The sequence below is a fragment of the Vombatus ursinus genome, unplaced genomic scaffold (genome assembly GCF_900497805.2).
Source record: "Vombatus ursinus unplaced genomic scaffold, bare-nosed wombat genome assembly UNPS02014863.1, whole genome shotgun sequence".
Taxonomy (NCBI): Eukaryota; Metazoa; Chordata; class Mammalia; order Diprotodontia; family Vombatidae; genus Vombatus; species Vombatus ursinus.
Genome location: NW_020954641.1, coordinates 28,549,617 through 28,573,216, shown reverse-complemented (window position 1 = coordinate 28,573,216; position 23,600 = coordinate 28,549,617). Strand labels below are relative to the sequence as shown.

The window sequence follows — 23,600 nt, the reverse complement described above, 5'->3', positions numbered from 1 at the left end:
CAGTATTCATATAACATCAGTTCTTTCTCTGGAGGCAGCTAGCGCTTTTCATCATGAGTCCTTCAGGATTGTCTTGGATAATTGTATTATTGAGAATAGCTAAATCATAAACAGTTGATCATCATATAATATTGCTGTTACTGTGTACAATGGTCTCCTGGTTCTGCTCATTTCAGTTTGTATCAGTTCAGATAAGTTTTTCCAGGTTTTCCTGAAATCATCCTGACAAGCCGACCTTTGAATAAACTGGGAATAAGACGTTAAAGCGAGGAGGCTTTCTAGGCATTGCAGCAGCCTGTGCAAAGGCATGAAAACAAGAGCCAGAGAATTTCAGGGCACATCAAGTAGACTAGTTTGTATGGAACACAGGATTTGTGAGGAGGAAGTGATATGAAATAAGTCAAGAAAGGTTAGTTGGAACTAGATTGTGAAGGGCTTTTAAAAGCCAAGCTTAGAAGTTTATATTTGATCCTAAAGGCAATAGGAAGCCATCAAAGGCTTTTGAGCAGGGAAGTGGCATGGTTTGACTTATGCCTGAGGGAGATCATTTTGGCAGTTATGTGGAGGACACATTGAAGAGAGGAGAAACCAGGGACCCCGTGAGAGCCCAACTAGGAGGCCATTGCAGTTCTCTAGGCAAGAGGTGATAAAAAGTCTGAAATAAAGTGGTGGCTGTGTGAATAGAGAGAAAGGAACAAATGTGAGATATATTGCAAAGGTAGAATTCAAAAGACCCAGCACTTGAATGATGTGGAGACTAAGGAAGAAGGAAGAATTGACAATATTTCTTAAAAGTGTAAACCTGAGTGACTGAAAAAAAATGATTTTAGTGCCACCGGGGCAAGCTTTTAAAAGAGATAGGAGAAAATAGGATTAAACTTGTTCTGTTTGATCCCAAAGGACAAAAAGTAAGAGTAATGGGTAGAGTTCAGGCAAAAAAATAAATTCCTAATGACTAGTTAGAGCTGTCCAAAGTAGAATGGACTGCCTCAGGAGGTCTTCCGGCCTACTTGATGTTTCTTGCCCATAACACTCTATCATGTATCTCACTCTCTTTGCACTGACTATTTCCCATTGTCTGGAATGTGATCCTGCCTCATTTACTTCCCTTAGAATCCCTGGCTTCCTTCAGGACTTAGTTCAAATGCAGAAAAATGCAACAGTGATGGGGAACCTTGTTCCTTTGGAAAGTTCAATTCAATTCAATAAACATTTATTAAGCACCTACTATATGGTAGGCACTGTGCTAAGCTCTGGGGATACAAAAAGAGGCAAAAGATAGCCCCTTCCTTCAAGAAGCTTATAGTCTAATGGGGGAGACAACATGCAAACAAATATGTACAAAACAAGCTACATAGAGGATAAATAGAAAATAATTCAAAGAAGGAAAAAATGGCATTAAGAGGGGTTTATTAGAAAAGAGAGAGCTATCTTCTTATTGACACTATTTATGTTGAAATATAGTTATCAAAGTGTGTGAAACCTGATAGAAAGGGTCTGCAGGAAGCCTTTCCCAGACCCCCTCCCTAAGCTGCTAAAGTCTTACCTCCAAAAGTTCCCTTCTGATCTACTCTTTGTGTGTGCAACTGTTTATTTATGTGCTGTCTTCTCCATAGATTATAAGTTCCTTGAGGACAGGAACTGTTTTTGCCTTTCTTTGTATCCCTAGCATGTCATGTAGTGAGTGCTTGATAAATGCTTGTTGATTGATTGATTCCCCTTTGTTGGAGATCATCTTTTGAAGGCTGAGTGAGCATTTGTTGGGAATGCTGTAAAGGAGATTCCTTCCTGTTCAAACATGGGTTGAGCAAAATAGCTACAGGTTTCTATTCTAACTTCTGAGTATGAGGCAATAGTCCATGCAGCAGTAGCAGAATTTGGGTAGTACAGGCTGAGTCCCCGTTTGGTAATACAGACTAGAATAAGGGCTAGGACAAAGGTTGAGAGAGCCAGGATAGAAAGCATCTGATTGAGGCATATGAGTTAACCAAAAGACATTCAGGGTACTTACTCCATGCTTCAAAACCTGTTCCCTTTCATTGGTGTGCCATGCCTTCTGCAGATTCTTAAAGGGGTAGACCTGTCAGTTAAGGTAGACCCTAGCTCTGAACATATACCTTGGTTTAATGGGGTCAGTCCCCAGGAGGTCCCTGAAGGTTCTACTTAGAAAACATAGACCTTTTCTATCATGTTTCATGCATTTTGATAACCATATTTCAACATAAGTAGTGCCACTCAGAAGATAGTACTCTCTTTTCTAATCAGCCCTTCTTAATTCTAGTTTTTTCCCTCTTTTAATTATTTTCTATTTATGCTATAATCCCATTAGATCTAATCTAATCCCATTAGATTGTAAGCTTCTTGAGGGAAGGGGCTATCTTTTGCTTCTTTTGTATCTCCAGAGCTTAGCACAGTGCCTGCCATATAGTAATAAATATTAATTGAATGGAATTGAACTTTCCAAAGGAACAAGTTTCCCCATCTCTGTTGCAATATCCTTAGGATTCAAGTTCCCATCATGCCCCAACAAATTAATGATCCTACACTATACTCTGTGATCATGAACAAGTCACTTCCCTTCACTGGACCTTGGTGTCTTGTCTGTAAAATGAGAGGATAAAACTAGATAATCTCTTGGATGGCTTCTAGAACTGAAATTCTATGAGAATTAGATGGTTGATGTTGCCCCCTCCAACTGTACCTTTCTCTGTTGTATATTCTAAAGTTACTTTCAACTCTGAGGTACTATAGCAGAGGATCTTAACCTGGAGTCCATGAGCTTGTTTTTATATATGCATATGTAGACATAATTACACATATTTTGATAATATTTTTAAATATTTATATTTATAAACATATATAAATATTTATATTTCAACATAATTAGTTTCTTTAGTAATTGTATTTATTTTATGTATTTAAAAACATTATTCTGAAAATAGCTCCATGGTCCTCACCAGACTGTCAAAGGAGTCCAGGACACAAAAAATATTAAGAGCCCCCTATGATCCTTGCTCACAGAGTCTTGTCCAGCTTCGACAATCTCCTTCTATGTTCTGGCTCTGACATCATGTGTTCTGAAGTTTGTTCCAACTCTAGTATTCTGTGCTTTTGGCTTTTCCCCTCAGTCTACCAATGGGAAGGCAGGGAAGAGATGGCCAAGGGGGAAGGTAGGAGAACCCTGAAGTCATGCCATATAGAGAATTACTTATTCTGTCTGTTGTGGGACTGGCCATGAGTATTAGTGTATGGATCTCAGCCCAGAGCCCCCTCTTTGATATTTGAGAGAAATAAAAGAGAAAAAAAAGACAAATCCAGAGTCCACTAACTACATGGACAAGAGCCATGAAACAACCTTTTCCAAAGAGAAAATTTCTTAAGTACCAACCAATAAGTGTTATAAACCATTAAGCCTTATGAAGGGGGGGAGGGCCTCACCAGTGAAAATTGTTGCATTTGGCCATAGTTAATTATTCCTGTTTGTAGGCTCAGTGCCTGTTACCAAGTACTCCTCTCTCCAAACACAGTTCATCCAAGTAATTAGATGACAGGGATTTTTTCCTACTCATTTTGAGGTGGCCATCTGATTCTGTCTCCAATCCCCTTTATCCAATTATGTTTTGGTTCCGGATTTTTTTAATAGCTATTTGAAATTGAAGACTACAAGGAAGAAGGGCTGAACTTTGTCACCACAGAATCAGAGGATTTTGAGCTAGGCCTGATCTCAGAAATCATTAATCAAATCCCCTCCTTTTACAGTACAGAAAAGACCAAACAATCCATAGTCCAACACTCCATGTTACAGAAGAGGAACCTGAAGCTCAGAGTAGGAAAAGAGGCAGCATGGTATACTGAGTTGTTTCCTGGGTTTAGAGTCAGAGGAACTGGATTCAAATTCCACCCCTGCCAGTTACGAGCTATGGGACCTTGGGCAAGTCACTTAACCTGTTAGCCTCAGCTTCCTCATCTGTAAAATAAGGAGGTTGGACTAGCAGGCCTCTAAGGTCTCTTTCCAGCTCAAAATATTTAATATTGTGAGGCAGAGCCCAGATTTGATCTCAGATTTTCTGCCTTTAAATGCCTTTCCTCCATACCATTCTGTTATCACTGTGCCTCTTTCTGCCCCTTCCCCCAAAATGGGGTTGACGTGACCCATGCCTTAGGAAAGAGAATGCTCTGAAATCACTGGTCAAACTCCCAGGGAGAAGTGTAGTGTGGTTCAATTAAATTCAGCAAGCTTTGTACTATCTCCTACTATGTTCCAGGCACTGTGATAGTCATAGGGAATGCAAAGATTAAAATAAGCCAGTCCCTGTCCAAAGGCACAGATGGATTGTCATGTCCTCGGACTAGAAAGTAGCTGAATTTGACTGGAATGTAGAGTGTATTAATCAATCAACCTTTATTAACCTCCTGCTATGTTCCAGGCCCTGCGCTAAGCACTGACTTTAAGGGAGACATGTAATTAGCCTGGAAAGATAGGCTGGAGCAAAACTGTGAAGGGCTCTAAATGCCCAGCAGATGAGTTTATATTTTATTTTAGGGGCAAAAGGGTGCTACTCAGACTTTCTGAGCAAGGGAGTGACATAGTCAGATATGTATTTTAGGAATCTCAATTGTGGATTGGAGAAGGAGAGAGACTGGAAATAGGGAAACCAATTCAAAGACTATTGCAATAGTGCAGGAGAGAGGTTTCTTAACTAATGGGGTTGTGACATGAGAAGATAGGAGGGAATAACAAGTATAATTTGTAGGATTCAGCAAATGGCTGAATGTGGAGTGTGAGAGTGCAGGGTGATTCTAAGGTGGTAAATCTGAATAATTGAAAGAATGGGAGCACCCCTAACAAAAATTGGGAAGTTAGGAGGTGATGTGGGTTTTGGGGGAAAACAAGTTCAGTTTGGGATATATTGAATATGAGATGTCTATTGGACATCCATGGGAAGATAGTTGGCAATGTTGTCAGTGTAGGACCAGAGTTTAGGAGAGAGATGATATTATACAGGGAAATTTAAGAGTCAGGTACGTGAAATTCATAAGAATTTGTGAAATAACAAAGAGGGAAAATATAGAAAGAGGAAAATTCCAGTCAAACTCAGCTACCTTCTAGTCCAAGGACATGACAGTCCACCTGTGCCTTTATACAGGCTTATTTTAGTTGTGGATTGGAGAAGGTAGAGGTATAGAGGTATAGTTTATATTATTTGCTCATGGGGATGGGGGTGGAAGAGGGCTTTGTTCAAGTCAACCAACTTCCTCCTGCTTGCTTCTCAGAGCTAAGATTTGAACCCAGGTAATAGCAACCTAAATTTATATCTGGAAGCAATTTTAGAGGTCATCTAATCGAGCCCTCTTTTATTACAGCTAGGGAAACTGAGGCCCAGAGAGGTGAAAGGGCTTATCTGAGGTCCCAGAGATAGTAAGTGGCAAAGCTAGAATCAGAATCCATGTCCATTGATTCCAAATTTATGAAATAATGAAGAGGGAAAATAGAGAAAGAGGAAAAGAGAGGGAGGGCCCAAGATAGCCCTGATGAACATTAATGAATAAGGGTTGGGACATGCATGATGATACTGAAAAAGAGATCAAAAAGGGTGGGCCAGATAGAAAAAGGACCAGGAAAAGGCAGCTGTCAAGAAAATTTTGGTAATAGAAAGTCTCAAGAAGGAAGAGGTGGTCAACAGTGTAAAATATTGATGAGACACCAAGAAGGATGAGAATTAAGAAAAAATGATCCTTGGGATTTTACACTAAGGAGATTAGGAGTAACCTAGAATAGAGAAATATCAGTCAAATGGTGGGCAAGGGAAAGCAGAATGCAAGGGATTGAAAAGTGTGGGGGAAGAAGTTGGTCTTCCACTGAAGACCACTGAATTGATCAAAACCTTCCACCATCCCCTATGAACAAATAATATAAATTGCCCTCCTGCAATAAGATTTTCCAGTGGAAAAAATGCTGTAGCTTCATAAGTTGTTAGAACTATAAGCCCTTCATTTTGTAGCAAAGGAAACACATCCAAAGAGATAAAAAGATTTGCCTAAGGTCATATAGCCATATAATGGCCTGGTCAGGACTTGAACTCAGGTATTTTATTTCCAAGTTCAATTTTTTTTCAATATACTACCAGCCTGGTCATCCCACCTCTGAATGAACTTCAGTTTGTCAATGTCCTTCTTGAAATGTGCCTCAGAACAAACATAGTTATCCAGGTGAGGATATAGTTCTGCCATACTGCATTAACACAAGTCAAGTGTCAAACAATCAATAAATCCTTGCCTAATTGATTAACTGATTTATCCAGACTTCTCCTAATGCGTTATAGGATCACATGAGCTCTTTTGGGTAATGTGTCATGCTGTTGTCACATTTGTGCCGTACTGTGGACTCATATTGAGCTTTCAGTGTCTCAAACCTCCCCTATCCTATTTCCATGTGCTCCCAGTTAAAAGTTATGCATTTTTCCTTCCTCTGACCTCACATGATATTTAGTTTGTGCCTTCCTTGTTCTTTTGTCATGTTCCAACTTGCATTAGAATTATTTGTGACCATGGCTTATCTCCCTTACAATAGAAAACATTGGCTCTCTCTAGTTCGTCTTTTTAACCCCCCTCACATTTAACAAAGTGCTCTGCATATTGTGAGGTGATGTTTAATAAATCTCTGTAGTTGGCATTGTCATTGCTGAACCAATAAACACAGGAGGATCATATGATCATAGATTTAGAAATGGATTTTTTTTCTCCTTTGGAAAAGATCTCATTGTAGAGGTATAGCTTATATTATTTGTGCATGGGGATGGGGGTGGGGGTGGGCTTTGTTCAAGTCAACCAACTTCCTCCTGCTCACTTCTCAGAGCTAAGACTTGAACCCAGGTAATAGCAGCCTAAATTTAAATCTAGAAGCAATTTTAGAGGTCATCTAATCCAGCCCTCTTTTATTACAGCTAAGGAAACTGAGGCCCAGAGAGGTGAAAGGGCTTATCTGAACTCCCAGAGATAGCAAGTGGCAAAGCTAGAATCAGAATCCATGTCTGTTGATTCCAAATCCAGCTCTCAGTCCACTATACTTGAAAATCATGTCAGACTTCTCAAGGAAAACTTCACAGAGGAATTGAGATTTAAGCTGGAACTTGATATTTGAACAGAATCAGTCTAGGTGAAGAGAAGCAGACATTATAGGTCATTGGGAATAATAGTTCATCTTCATCATCAAAAGGAATTTCTAAGTGGTGAATTGTACAAGACAATTTCTAATAGAAACAAGATACTATAGGAGAGTGAATCCCACTCAGGTGAGAGATTCACAGAGGATGTAGGAACCTCGGATATTCTATAAAAGATTCCTGCTTCCAAGAGGAATTGAACAGGATGATTCTAAGGTCCCTTTCTACTCAAAGGTGTGAGGATTCTGCTCTCCAGCGCCAAGTAGTGCTGGGTATTGACCCATCTTGACAACCTAACATCTCCAGTTAGTTGGTGATTTAAATTTTCTATCCCTGCCTATGATTCTGTTTTATTCAGTCCCCAGCCTGCCTAAGAAGAAACCAGTCACAGTCTTGCTGTTAGTGGGTGTTTTTCTAAGCACCTAGAAAACAGGGTTCATGTGTTTCTAGGTCACCTCCCCTAGTGAAAACTTTAGTTTATTGTTTAAGTAATTATTTAGTGAATGGAGCTCAGGTTGACTGAAAGAGCTCCTTGTTACTGCAAAGTATCTGACTTAACAACCAACAGGAGACCAGGAGAATCCAGCTCCTTAAGTAATAATGACATTGAAACTGGAACAGAACCTAGAAAACCAGCCACTTGGGGCTCATGGGAAATGGGTTTTGCCACTTTCAAAATGGCTGCCTCCTCCTAGTCATGATATTCTTCCCAGTCACTAGAGGTATGTGAGAAATGAAAGTCACAGCTCTCAAAATGGTTACCACCACCTAATTTGACATTCAAAACCAACAAGAGCTCATGGGAAATGAATTTTGCCCTGTTTCATTTCAGATGATATGATTTGTTGATTTTGTTGCTTTTTATGGATGAATGGTGGAGGGGAAATGGTGCCATTGTTCTGAGCAAAGCATCACTTGGATGGATGAAAGGAAGCATAGGGTCCTGAATGAAGGATTTAATAGTCTTTCTGTACTCTGCCTTGATAAAACCACATCTGGTATATTGTGTTCATTCCAGGTGCCATATTCTCAGAAGCACAGTGACAAGCTGGAGTGTGTCCAAAGGAGGTAGACTGGGATGATAGGGAATTAGGCACCATTTTAAACTAAGATCAGTTAAGAAAACTAGGAAGATTTGTCCTGGAAAAGGGAAGACTGAGGAAGGATATGATAGCTATCTTCAAATATTCTAAAGGCTGTCATGTGGAAGAAGCCTTGTTCTGCTTGGTTCCAGAGGGTAGAGCTTAGAGTAGTAAGTGGAAATTACAAAGAGGCAGATGGAGGCTTGATGCAAAGGAAAACTTCCTAATAATTACAGTTATGCAAAAGGAGAATCAGCTGCCTCAACACAGAGTGGTTTGTTTCCTCATCACTGGGACTTTCAAATCAAGACTGCATGGTCATTTTGTGGATGTTATAAAAGAAAGTCCTGTGTAGACCCAGTGTGGATTAGATATCCACTACAAAGGTCACAGAAAACTCTGAGTTTCCAGGATCCTAAAATTATACATATTAATTAGGCCACAACTATAGATAACCTATGACATTGATCAACCCTATAAAACTGTCCCCTATGTCTCCTTCAATATTTGAGTGAATTTGAAAAGAAAGAAGAGAAAGGAAATTCTTGTCTGGAATTGGAAGTGTTGATGAGAATTCATTAAAGAACTAAGCTGTTTGTTTTAGAAAAGACATAGAGAGGATGTGATAGTCTTCATTTGAAAGGCTCTCTTGTGGAAGAGGGATATCTGTCTAGCTTCTGACGGCAGATCAGGACCGATACAGGGAATTTTTAGGCAGGCAGATTTCAGCTTCATAAGAGGTAGAACTTTCTAATAAAAAAGGCTCTTGCCTTCAGAAGCAGTGGGTTCTCTGTCACTGAAGATCTCTAAGCAAAGAATGGATGGCCACCTGTCAATGCTATTCCTGCCCAGGTATGGTTGAAGGAGTTTACCTCTAAAGTCCCTTCCAACTCTGAGATTGTTTGATATGGTTTAAAAGCATAATGTTGAGGAAAAGCTAGTTTGTAGTGAGTAGGAGGTAGTCAGTAAGGGAGCTGCAGGACCAAATCAAGCTGAGATATTAAAGATGCCCACCTGGAGCCTGTGATGATGTCATGAGTCTAAGAGAGTGAACCCCAAGCCATTAGAATTCACAGATGTGTAAGAGGATCTAATCAGATGGTTATTATCTCTCATTATTATGTAGCTTTGCTTTCAACAGTCTATATCATGGGGTTGTCACTGAAAGAAAAATATCATTTGCCACACATTGCTCACTCCCTGCTATGATTTCAGTGATTCAACAGGATCTAGTCATTTTAGTACATCCTAAGAGGTTTCTAAAAGCTGACTAAAGCAGATATAATTAAAGGAAGAACTTTATGACAGTTATCACAGATGTCCAACAATGGAAAGGACTGCTTCATTGAATTGAGTAGACATCTTCCCATCATTGGAGGTATTTAAACAAGTGCCAAATAGCCGTAGCCAGTCCAGGAAGCTATAGAAGGGATTCTTGCATAGTTTGGAACTGTGAGTTACATCCCTTCTAAGGCCCTAGAATGGAATTGCAAGACCTCATCATTATAAGTACTTCAGTCATGATAAAAGGGACATTTGGGGAATTTTACATCTATGCATAAACAAATGTGCCCATCTAGAGGAAGAAGTAAAAGACTACTAGGAAAAGAAGTACTCGCTCCTCTGGCTCATACCTTTAGAATATATCAGAACTAACAACATCTTTTTTTCCTCCCAAGAGGCAGTTCCTAGTACCTACTTACTTCCTTCCATCTTCTGCACATGTGTGGAGAAAAGTGGGAAAGGAGTGAAAGAGGCCATTTGGCCTCAACAGCCCAGCCTGGCCCCAGACAGTTAAAAAAAAAAAAACGCCATGTTGAATTGTTTATAGCCTAGGGAAAAAGAAGAAAAACCTCAATCCAGTTTAATTCTGATTTGTAGAAATTTTATCAAAAATAATTGTTAAAATCATAAGATTCTCTCTTGTTTTTAGCTCAGAGCCTCCATCAAGGATCTAAACCAGGGGTAGAGAACCTGCAGCCTCGAGGCCATATGTGATCTTCTAGATCCTTGGATGCAGCTTTTTGACTGAGTCCAAGTTTTACAGAACAAATCCATTTATTAAGGGGATTTGTTCTGTAGAGTTTGGATTCAGTCAAAGGGTCACACTTGAGAACCTAGAGGGCCACATGTGGCCTTGAGGCCAGTTTTATACAGAGGGGTCTGACCTCTTTCTTCCTCTCTATATACCAATACTTGTACTGTTTTTTCTTTCCTTAATAGTCTTCCCATTTGCAATTAAGGCTATAACATGGACCAAAAGCAGTTTAATTCCATCTTATTTTCATCTAGTTAAAATTAACTTTGATACTGATTAAAACAGAAGGTGCAAACATAACTTTAAGAACAGCAAACTTTGGAACAGAAACTCATTGTCCTGAAGAGATAAAGAAGAAAATAAGAAGGAAAGAGAGGAGGAAAAAATGTCACTATCATCTGTTTCAGCAGAATCAAGCAATCATAGTGTCTGTCATCTCCATGGCTTAACCCTTTGATTGTCCTAGTGGCAGCTGCTGCTGTGGTACTCAGCGTTCTTTCCATTATCTCCCCATGCCTACTTCCTTATCTGCCACCCACCACTCAGCTCAGACGCTCAGCACTGAATCTTTCTATTGTGCAAATTCCTGAATCAAAAACCCATACAGCTCTCAATTCAAACTCCCAAATCAGAAGCCTCCTTAAAACTATAGGGATTTAGGTTCTCTTGGGCTGGGAACACATTTTACTCTCATTCAACCTCATGGACTGAAAGCTTATTCAGCTCTCATGCATATTGCTGGGTCAAATGCCTAAACTGCTTTCACTTAAACTGGGCATCTCTGTCTCTTATGACAGCAAACCCAAGAGATTTTCTTCCAACCTGTGGAACTTCTGTCATACCATTTCTTTATATCAGAAAGATGCCATTGATTGCATATGAATATTATTTTGGGAGATGCTATAAAATCTTATATTTAGAATTAGAACAGACATCAGAAGCCACAAAATCTAACCCCCCTCTTTTTACAGAAGCCCATAGATCTGGAGTGATTTGACCAGTCGCATAGGTAATAAGCATCCAAGGTGGGATTTGAACCCAAATCTTTAGACTCTAGAACCAGTGACATGATTCATATTTCTGATGGGGTTAGAGTAGGTGACCACTGACATCCCATCCAACTTTAAGATCCTATATTTTAGATGGTATTGGCAGCATGTAAAATGGCAAAAGCAATAACATGGTTAATATATGTGTGTGTATATGTATATGCATATATCTATATCTATATATCTATCTATATCTATATCTAAATATCCATATATCCATATCCATATATCTACATATCTATATCTCTATATATAGATATAGATATAGATAGATATAGATATAGATATAGATATAGATATATACATATATATGCTCCCTGCTCACTAACGCCATTTCCAGATCATTCCTATCTAGAATATAAGCTCTTTGAGGGCAGGGACAATTTCGTTTATGTCTTTGTATCCCCAGAGCCTAACCCAGATCTCGACACATAGTAAGCATTTAATAAATACTTTTTTGATTGATTGATTGATTGATAACTATCCCCTATGAAGTGTTTGCATCTGAATTCCATTCAATCCATTCCTTTCCATTATCATTTCTAGAGCTGAAAAGAATAGCTCTCAACTTAAAGAGTATAATATGTAACATATGGTCTTCTCTACCCTATTGCCTCCCACCTTCATTGGAGTCTTCAGTATTCATGGTGACAACCCCTCTAGCAAATTGATCTCTTAATTCCTCAACTGCAATGATCTCCTTCAACAATATCAACATGGTCATTCTGCAGATTTTATTACCTTTGAACATTGTGCTGCCTCCAAGATCTAGAAATTAAAAGGCTGGGGTTAGAAAATTGAATTTTAATCCTTCTATCTTTCTGCTGTCCTATTCATGTTAATGCTTTTATCATTATCCCTGACCCCTTAAAAGATTTCTATTCTCCCAGTCCCTCCCAGTTTCCCAGTATCACCCTCTCTAGCTTCTTTTACCTACATATCCATCAGTGACTCCATTGTTTTCCGCTTTGATTTCTCATTAGCCACTGCACTAGTATATTTGCCCTCTGGCTTTCCACCACTCCCAACCAGGCAAACGCTCATCCCTGGGTACTATCTGCTAGCAGATTACTCCTTCATCTACCATCTATTACTCCTCCACCAAGGATGTCAAGCCTCAGTGGAGAAAATCATGAAAATGAGCTAATTTCACCCACTACGATTGCAAAGACCATAAGCTCAACTGGGGCCTCACTGATATTTAACAAGCCTTTTTCTCCTGCCATTATGACTGTATCTCATTCTTCATAGTAGTTGTTCCAAACATTTTCTTCTTGACACTAACCCCATTCCCATATTCCCATAGTGATAGGACAGCTACATTGGGCAGTGAATAGAGCACTGGACCTGGAGTCAGGAAGACCAGAGTTCAAATCCTGCTTCAGACCACCTACTAGTTCTGTGATCCTGGGAAAGTTACTTAACCTCTATCTGCCTCATGTTTCTCATCTGTAAAATGGGGATAATAATAGCACCTACCTCCCAAAGCTGTTGTGAGGATAAAATGAGATAATATCTGTGAATTGCTTTGTACATCTTAAAGCACTATATAAATGCTAACTGTCATTATTTCATATGTTCTGTCTAGCTTTACACTTTGCTCAGGAAATTGTCTAAAGAGATATCCCTTAGTACACTGCCGTGATAGTCTTTAAACTTTCTCAGTATTATTAACTGCCCTTTTATCTTCACCTCTGGTCACAGAATAAGAAATATCCCTCATACTCATTAAAGTTAATCTTGGTGCATGGATGCCTGTTCCTATTCCCCCTCCCCCATTTCTGCCACGACCTTGCTCTAGCAGTTATCTCTTCTTTCTCTTTAGTCTCTCAGTTTTGTGCTAGAACCAACCTTTCCCTTTCCTACCATCTTAGAAGTGGTAGCTAGACTGGGTTCTATCTCTCAATGCAGTCCTTGAGGAGGACAGTACTGTACCTATGCCATGTTGCTCCATCCTGCTAAAGTCCGGACATTTCTGCCAAACTGCAATCTGGATAAGATGTCTAGGTTCTAGTCCCATCCCCACTGTAGTCCCTAACTAAGAAATTTCATGGAGTCAGGCCACACTACCTTCTGCAAAATATTTTGAAGACCTAGAGCTGGATGCAGAGATGACAGTCTTGTGGCTTTAGCCTTCTCTTGTCTGGGCCTCTGACCAGGAAATAAAACTAGTCTCAGCCTAGCTGCTGGTACAGCCCCAATCTAGAGCTCAGATTGGCTTTAGGCCCCATAACACCAACCAGGAGCTTACATTGGCCTTGGCATCTCTTCTGGCATACCATAGACTGGAAATTTGCACTGGTTTTAGACCCCTTTTCCTCCTGGCCAAGGCATCTGTAGGCTTCAAGCTATCTCCTGGTGCAACACTAAACTAGGTAGAGTTCATTGGTGCTTCTTTTTGGTCTTGTTGAATCTTTATTTCATACATCCTTCTTCATAATTCCTTAGGCATTTCTCAAGAGAGCTGGGCTTGGGCAAAAGTTTTCATAGCATCATCTTTGGTCAAGTCCAATCTTTCATCTTCTGTCTTTCCCTTGCCACTGGCTCCTTCCTATATTCCTATAAATATGTTCCAGTCTCCCTGATCCCCATCTCAAAAGAAAACAAAACAAAACAAAATGAAACAAAAACCTTCCCTTCCAACCAACATCCTACCATTCTTTCCTTTCACTGCTAAACTTCATGAAAAAAAAATTTATACACCTGACACCTTTACTTCCTCATTCATTCTTCTTATTGCCTCATTCCTTCTTCAACCCATTGCAATTAGGTTTCCTTTGCCATCATTCTATGGAAATTCTGAGGAAACTTTATCCTCAAAAGTCACCAATGACATCCTTTATCACCAAATTCATTGGTCTTTTTCAGTTATACCCCTTGACTTCTCTGTACATTTTGATACTATTGAACTCCCACCACCACCACCACCACCACCACCACCACCTTCTAACCTGTATCATTTTCCCTATACCTTGGCTTAACACTCTGCTAGTTCTTCTATCTCTCTAGGATCAACATTGTGAGGTTTTTTTTTGGTTGTTTGTTTGTTTGTTTGTTTTTGGTGAGGCAATTGGGGTTAAGTGACTAGCCCAGAGTCACACAGCTAATGAGTGTTATTTGTCTGAGGCCAGATTTGAACTCAGGTCCTCCTGACTCCAGAACCAGTGCTCTATCCACTGCACCACCTAGCTGCCCCTGGGTCATCATGTTTTTGAACCCCTGTGAGCCCTGCAAGGATATATCCTTGACCTTCTGTATGTGGCTCCTCTAAATAAATCCCTAAAGATCTATTCTTCACACACACACACACACACACACACACACACACACTAAAAGGAGAGAGAGAGAAAGAGGAAAAATTCATATATTTATATTCCCTTAGCAATCTCATTCACTAACACAGCCTTAATTATTAGCAATAGGTAGGTAAATTTGGAATTTATATCTCACTTTAACCTTGCTCCTGAACTCAGGAGCTACATTTTCAAATGTCTGTATTTCCAACCACACCTCAAGCTTGATTGTGTCCAAAATAGAGCTTTTTATCTTTCCTTCTAAATCTACTCCTCCTTACTTCACTTTGTCCATCCCAGCCACAGCTGTTTAGTCAGTCTTCCACATTAATAACTTTACATGTTTATTGATTGATTTAGTGGTAAACAAATCTGAAATTTTGGAGAGACCACAAATGCTTTTTAATCTGTTCTCTACCTGCAAAAGAAACCAGTTATAATATCCCTGAAAAGTAGTTGTTCAACCTTTACTTAAGGATCTCTAGTGAAGGTAAATCTACTTATCTTCTAGTATTTCACCATCTTGGATAGTCTAGTTTATCAATATCCTTCCTAAAATGTAGTGCCCAGAACTTAATACAGCACTCTAGATGTGATCTGTCCAGGGCAGGGTACAGCAGAATTACTACCTTCTTCCTTTTGGACACTATGCCTCTCTGAACAAAGCCAGAGATCTCATTATCTTCTTAGGCAGCCATATCATACTTTCAACAATCTATCTCCACCAGCAGTTTCCAGATAGAGTGTTACATATTTTGTAATTTTGAAGTTGCTTTTTGAACCCAAGGATGAGACTTTACATTTATTCCTACTAGCTCTGTGTTATCCACAAATTTTATAAGCATGTCGCATAAAAATATAACAGCCCAGGGTTAAGGACAAGATAACTGGGGCACTCAACTAAACAGTTCCCTTCAAGATGACATTGAGCCATTAATGAATATTTTTTGGCCCCAGTCATTTGACCATTTCTGAATCCACTGTACTGAATTTTCACCAAGTCCAGATCTTTCCATATTATCCGTAAGGATGGCATGAAACACTTTGTCAAATGCTTTGCTTAAATGAAAGTCTACTACCTTTATAGGATTTATCTGATAGGTCTGGTAACTCTAAAAAAAGAAAATAAAATGATGTTAATCTGGCATAACATATTCTTGCTGAAAGTGTAGTAATTAATGCTTTCTTTTCTTAATATTCCCAAACTATTCTTCTAATAATACATTCCAGAATTTTACTAAGAATCCAAGTTATCAGCCTATGATTTTTATGTTCCCTCCCAAGGTTGACAAAATGAGATAATAATTATAAAGTGCTTAGCACAGTGCCTGGCACATAGTAAGCATATAAATGTTAATTATTATTTATTATCACTAAAATCTGGTCTCAGGCACTTAGTAGCTGCATGACCCTGGGCAAGTTATTTAATCTCTGTTTGCCTCAGTTTCCCTGTCTTTAAAATAGCACCTACCTCCACAGTTGTTGTAAGAATCAGATGAGATAATAATTGTAAAGTGCTTAGCACAATGCCTAATACAATGTAAGTACTATGTAAATGTTAGTTGTTGTTATTATTATTAAGCCCTTAGCATAGTGCCAGACACATGGCAAGCCATATATAAATGTTAGTTATCATCATCATCATTCTCTAGCCAAACTAGATAACTCTCTTTCCAGTGACTATGGCCATCATTGCCCTTCTCTCATGCTTTTGCACACACAGTTCAATGTACCAAGAATGTTAATCACCTACCACCTCCCCTGTTGAATTCTTTTTTTTTTTTTTGGTGAGCCAGTCGAGGTTAAGTGACTTGCCCAGGGTCACACAGCTAGTAAGTGTCAAATGTCTGAGGCTGGTTTTAAACTCAGGTCCTGACTCCAAGGTCAGAGTTATATCTACTGCACCACCTAGCTGCCCCTCTGTTGAATTCTTATACATCCTTAAAACCCAATTCATGTTTTAGTTCTTCCATGAAGTCTTCCCTCATCCCTCTGGGCCCTCACATAGCATTTTGTTTTGTCAGTCCATAAGTATTCATTAAGTTCCATCTGTGTGCCAGGGACTGTGCTAAATGATTGGGATACAAAGAAAGCAAAAGACAGTTCTTGCCCATGAAGATCTCATAATCAGATGGGCAGAAGACAACATGCAAATAACTATATACAAACAAGCTACAAACACAGTTAATATTGAGGGAAGAATTAAGAGGGATTAGGACAGGCTTCCTATAGAGGGTGGGCCAGGAAGGAGCCAAGGAAGCCAAGAGGTAGCAATGAAGAGGGAGAAAGTGAGAGGCATGGGGGCAGCCAGTGAACATGCCCAGAGATGGAAGATGGAGTGTTTTGTTCGAGAGTTTAGAAATTCACTAATGTATTTTTATCTGGGCTTTTGTCCTATCCCTCTGCTTCTCTGTAGAGGCCACCTGAGAGAGAGGATAGAATAGTGGACTTGGTGTCAGGAAGATTTGGTTCAATTCCTAGTTTGGACATTTATAGTCATGTGAGCCAGGGCAAGTCAATTGCTTTTTCTGAGCATCAGTTTCCCTACCTATGAAATGGGGCTTAAATTAGCACCTGCCTCACAGGATTGTTGTGAGGATCACATGAGATAATGTCTATAGAATGCTCTGCAAACCTTAAACTCTATGTAAATGTCAGCTATTATTAAGGGTCATGAAGGTAGAGATTATGAATTAGCTAAACTTCATATCACATATACACACAGTGTATGTGTGTATGTACATGGTACCTAACACAACTGGCTTAGTGTTTATTGATTTGAATTAAATTGAATCCCCAGTTTACAAATATTCCAGAAGGATTGAAAATCACTCAACTAGTCAGTGATAGAGCCAAGACTGAATCAAGTCTCCTAACTCCCAGCCCCAGGATCTTCCCATCACTACTCAGTCTTGAAAAATAACAGAGGGGGTATTATCTCAACTGAGCCAGCACTGAGTGAAGGACTTGAAGACTCTAAGGTGGCATCTAGTGGATAAGATGCAAATGAGGCTCCTAATCTGTGCCAGGGTTAGAAGAGCATCTCCCCATGGCTCTTGGATAAAGTCATAGATAACACTTGCAGAATGTTTTGCTGTGGAATTTCTCTGAAATGCTGCCATTAAGTATAGGGGGGTGCAGGGAATACAGCACTCTAGACAAAAGGTATTAGAAACCCCACAGATAAATATTAATAAAAGACAAATCCAAGCAGAGCAGAGAGGCAGTCTCAGGATCTCTCTGAACTGAGCTTTCAGGAAAAGCATTTTATTTCATTTGAAGATCTTGATTGGGGAAAATTAAGCATGAAAAAGTAGAAAGAATGCTGGATGTAGAGTTGAGAGACTTGAGTTCAAGTGTCAACTCCTACCTTATCCCCCCTTTAAAGACGCTAGGAGTAACAGTATCTGGACCTACCTTCCAGAGTTATTATTTATGAACCAAAAATAATGCTGTAGAATTGTGAATTCTCAATATTCTGTTTGCTTAGGGACAAGCAAATGAATTGATTTTCCTGAACTTGAGGGGAAGTGGGATATAGTGGAAAGAGCACTGGATGGAGAATCAGAAGACTTGGGTTTAAGTACTGACTCTTCTGTTTTTTAGCCTTGGGGACTCCAGCAAAGTCAGTTGCTATAGCTGAGATTTAGGGTGGAGGTAATGGTGCCTTCCTTCAGATATCAGAAGGACTAAAAGATTAAACTTATTCTTTGTGGTCTCAGAAGGCAGAACTAAGACCAATGAGGGGACATTTCAGGAAGATATTTCACTGAAGCAAAAAGAACTTCCTAATAGCCCCTAGTATTTCACGTCACCGTAGAACAGACTATCCCTTGATAGAGAGTGAGCTCCCTGTTATTGAAGGCTTTCAGGTAGAAGCTGCATGACCACCTACCTATCAAGGATTTCCCAGAAAGGATTCCTGTTTTTTCAGGTAGAAATTAGACAAGATAGAAGACAACATTTCCTCCTAGTGTTAAGACACATTCTGTGAGTCTGACCACTTTTCAGTTCTGGGCTTTAGGTTCTGCCATTATGTGTTTAAGGTCCTCTCCAACTCTGACATTCAATGTTCTAAGATCTTGTCCAGCTCTGATGTTATGTGTTATAACATCCCTTGCAGCCCTGGTATTCTAAGTTCTCTAAGCCCTTTTAGCATAAACATAACTATGTCTTATGTTTTAAAACCTCTTCCAACTCTGATCTTCTTTTCCATGGTTATGAGTATTGCTGAGGGCCAGCCCTGTATATCTACATTGGTGTAGGCTTAAAATACATCACCTTGCCTAGGCAGCCTTGCAAAGGAAGAATTAATCTATGTGTGAAGCATTTAAAAATGAAGGATAAATCTATTATAGAAGCTCTGCTAAAGGAGACATTTTTCTTTTCCTAGCATAGAATATACCCAGCGTATGGTTATCACATTTGCCAAAGAGATATGAAATAAAATGTACCCTGTCATGGTTACAAGAGTGTACCCTTGTGCAGTTTGTGGGAGCTTCTGTGCTTGGTAAAAGAGAACTCTTCCCCCAAAAGAGCAGTAACATTGCCAAGATGGGCCCTGATTTGGAATTTCCTTCCAATGTGCTCCCTCCCTCACCCATCTGGGTGGCCTTTTCAAGAAAGGGCAGAGCTAACAGACGGCTGTCAACAGCAGCAGGACAGCCAGAAGGCAGACTTAGATTATTTCTGGGTATCACAAAATATAAGAGTGTGTATATGTGTTCATATGTGTACAACTGTGTATGTAGATATACAGGTATGTTGTACAGGTGTGCATGTCTTTCTGTGTGAGGTCTGTATGTCATATGTTTGTGTTGGCATACATATTATATAATGCTTATGTTGCAACTGTATGTATTTGTATGTGTATTAATCATTGTCTCCTTCTCTGATACTCACAAACATGCCCAGATCTTCCTCTAGCCTTAATTTAAAGAGGAGGAAATGTGTGTGTATATATGTACACTCATTTCTTCTTCTTTGTCACCTCTCATAATTCTTTACAAACTGACTTCCGACTTTATCTCTCAACTGAAACTGCTCTCTCCAAGGTTACCAATAATCTCTTAAATACAAAATCTGATGTTTTTTTCTCAGTCCTCATTCTTGAACTCTTTGCAGCATTTGACACTATTGAACACCTCTTCCTCTCAGAAATACGCTCTCATCACCGGGTTTTCGGAACATTTACTCTCTTCCTGCTCTCTTATGTAAAGAAGGGGCAGGACAAGATGAATCCTAAGGTTCCTTACAAGATATAAAGTGATATGATTCTCCTTGTGTATGTATATACTTGCCTAATAGGAATTCATAATAATTTCTCACTTTAATATTTGCAAGGCACTCTTTCTATAACAACACTCTGGTGCAAGTAAAAGTAATATTACTATCCCTGTTTTATAAATGAAGAAGGATTCCTAGAAGTTGTGGCTTACTCAAGGTTACATAGATAGTAAGCACTGAAGCCAAGATTCAAACCCAGAATCCCTGATTTCAAGTCTATCAATCTTTTCATTATACCAAACTGCCTCTGTATATTTGTGCTGTATAAGAATTTGTATAGATTTCTACAAGCTTGTTTGGACCTGTGTATCTTTGTATGCAAATAGGTAAGAGCACAATTGTATATATAAGTCAATATATTACGCAAATATGTGTGTGCTTTATCACCTGAGGTGACAACCAGTGCCACAGATGTTCTTATCTGTTAAGAGAAGAAATTCACTCTGACCTTTGGACTATCCCAGCCTTCCTGACTGTGAATGAAGCCCACAATGTCACCTATCATGATGATAGAGATTCAGCTGAATCTCCTGCCTTTGTTTCTTATTCCTTTTCCTTTTGGTGTGTAGGTCTCTCTCTGGCCGGATTGTTGGTGGCGTCTGGTGGTTCTTCACCTTGATCATCATCTCCTCCTACACAGCTAACCTGGCAGCTTTCCTGACTGTAGAGAGGATGGTTTCTCCTATTGAAAGTGCTGAAGACCTGGCTAAACAAACTGAGATTGCTTATGGGACCCTGGAGGCAGGATCGACTAAAGAATTCTTTAGGGTAGGAGAAAAAAAGGAAATCATTTTTCACTAAAGGGGAAAAAAGAAACGTACAATAGAAATTATATCATCCCTACCATCAGCATGATCACTATGAATATCATCATTATGAACAAATATGAGCGGGAAGGCACCATAGGTCCTATGAACTTTATACTACTAAGACAATGGACCACTTGACTAAGTCCATGCCCATAAAACACAGAGCATCATCCCCTTCCTTCAGATTACTGAAGGACCTATAAGACATTTTGCAGAATCAAAGTTCATCATACAACTGACCTCTTTAGAACTTAGGGATGGAAATACTCATGACTCTAACATTAATCGAAAGTGACTTTTTATCTTGAAAGGGATACAAATTCCGATTGGTGAGTCGGGAATGACCTAGGGCAAAGAAATTACAACCATATGCACATCCCCTCTGTGTCCTAATTAGAATTCCTATACCCTACACAATCCCATGGATGTGATACTATGCACCTTTTGGAAGCCTGCTCTATTACTAATTTGTTGTGACCATGGGCAGGTCACTTTCCATCTCTGCACATCAATTTCCTCATTTGCAAGATGAAGAGGAGTAAAGCATATCCAAGTTTACTGTCAGCTTGACATTCTAGCTTCTAAGTCCTTTCCAGCTCTAACATTCATTCTTCTAAGATCCCATCCAGCTTTGACATACTCTAGCTAAGGCCTCTACCTTTGCTAAGATTTTGTGATTCAGTCTGATTTCCCTACTCTTATCTGACCTATTCCTGCTCCCTGCCTTTCACCATCTGTGTTCCACAGTCCACCTACTACTGGTGAAGGTTTTTGTTTGTTTGCATGCGCACCCTTAAAGTTTACAGTTTTCCTCCATTCCTGACCCTCTCCTAAAATACAATATATATTATTACCCCTCTGTTCATTTTTAGAGTTACTTTCTGGTTATTTACAATCCATAATGGTACTCTTTTTCTTTCTGTTTTTGTGATTTCATGCAAATTGATCTCCCCTAATCCCTCTCTACATGTTTCATTCTCTAATCTCTGTGTCATTTTATTTAACCTTTCTAAACCACAGAGAGCAAAATCATGGACTGACTCCTGGGGGGTGGATTTCACAGCCATTACAGCCTCCATAATGAAAACAATGAAAAGAATACAATCAAGTCTCAGTTTAAATCAGTCTTCAGGGACAAGTATCAGGGACAGGGAAAGGGACCCAAAGGGACTAATGTTCTACCAAATTCTACACCATAGCAAGGCTGCTATCATGAGACTTCTATGTAATGAGTGAGAAAAGAAACACTGAATTGAGGAAGAATTATAGTAAAAAGATCCCTGAGCCCAGAGTGAAGAAAACTGAGTTTTAACCCTGGCTCTGCCATTATCAGATTATTCACTCTATGGCAAGCAAGTAACTTTCCCTCTCTGATCCTCAATTATATCATCTGTAAAAAGAAGGGGCTGGATTAGATTATGACTAAATCTAAAGTTGTGTGACTACACCAGGACTTGGATGTTGAAGTCTCTGACTCTTATTAGGTAGATGAAGGGAAGACTCCACAATACGCACCACTTGCTTAGGTGATCGAAAATGGGAAAAGCAGTGGATCTCTGAACATAGTAGGCACTTGATATATATTTGCTAAATTGAATCAGAAATATTGGTTTCAAATGCCAGTTATGATCCTCAAGCTATATGTCCTTAAGAAGGCTGCTTTACCTTTGTGAACCTCATTTTCATTATCTGTAAAATGGGAATAATCATCCTTCCCTGTCTACTTCCCAGGGCCATTGTTAGGATGAAATGAGAAAATGGAAGAGAAAGTGTTTGCAAACTATAAATTACTATGTAAATGGAACCACTATTATAGGCCTTATTTTGGTCTGGTAAAATACAGATTGAATTCTGAGCAGAGGGAAGAAAGTACAGCCTGCTTTCAAACCAATATGGCATTCTGAATTCTGCTCCTTGTGGTTATGATACACACAGCCTAAACCACAGACACATAATTGATAGATTAATTAGGCTATGTGAAGTGCTTCGGGGACCAAGATGAAAGCAGTTATCCAGGAACAAATATACTCTAAGAATTCATAGCCACACATCATCCTTTGGCATTCAGTGGCCACAATGATGGGAGCTTTGGTTCTTGGCGCATTGGTATAAAACAATAAAGCCATATTTATTTCCTATATATTTTTGCCTATAGGTCTTTTAAGCTCTACCAAAAAACTATCTTTGTTTCCTATTGATCTCATCATGCCAACTCAAATTGCATCTCCCACTTTCCCTTCTATGTTTTCTCTTCCCCTGATATGTCATCTAAAGATTTGAACCATGGCTTAATTTGCATATTTCTTTTCTTTATTTGTGAAAATATCATTTTAAAAATATAAATAGTGGTATTGGACATTCTTGTCACCTCCACTTAAGCTTTTGGTTCATAAAACCACCAAATTTTTTACACGAGCTACTTTCTAAACCTATCTCCCCCATCCAACACCCAGGCAACTGATTTTCTTTTTTAACCAAAGTACAAGACCTTACATTCATCTCTATTAAAATTCATCTTGTTGTACTTGGCCCATCATTATAGTCTGTCAAAGAAATTATCTCAATTCAGTCTACAAGGTGTTAACTGCATCCCCTTTCCCAGTTCAATGCCATCCTAACATTTGTTAAGCATGCTGTCTATGTATATCCTAACATAAGCCTTTGTGACCTGTTCCCGGGAAATCACATCATGGTAGCCTCCTAACTTGTCTCCCTGACTCCACCCTCCTCTCTTCCTAGCCACAAAAAAAGCATAATTATAGAGCTGGAAGGAAACTAGTCCTGGTTGTATAGTCTAACCTATCCTTGAAAAGAATCCATCCTCCACTGGGCAAGTCACTTAACCCCATTGCCCAGCAAAAAAAAAAAAAAAAAAAAAAA

The 23,600-nt window shown here is 39.3% G+C and overlaps 1 protein-coding gene across 1 annotated transcript in view; it reads left to right on the top strand.

Moving 5' to 3' along the window:
• Nucleotides 1-23,600, top strand: part of GRIA1 (glutamate ionotropic receptor AMPA type subunit 1) — a 343,664-nt gene that overhangs the window by 257,834 nt on the left and 62,230 nt on the right. Inside the window, exon 12 of the mRNA XM_027841645.1 lies at nucleotides 20,481-20,679. Within this exon, the coding sequence (XP_027697446.1) occupies nucleotides 20,481-20,679 (199 nt within the window). The remainder of the gene's footprint in view (nucleotides 1-20,480; nucleotides 20,680-23,600) is intronic.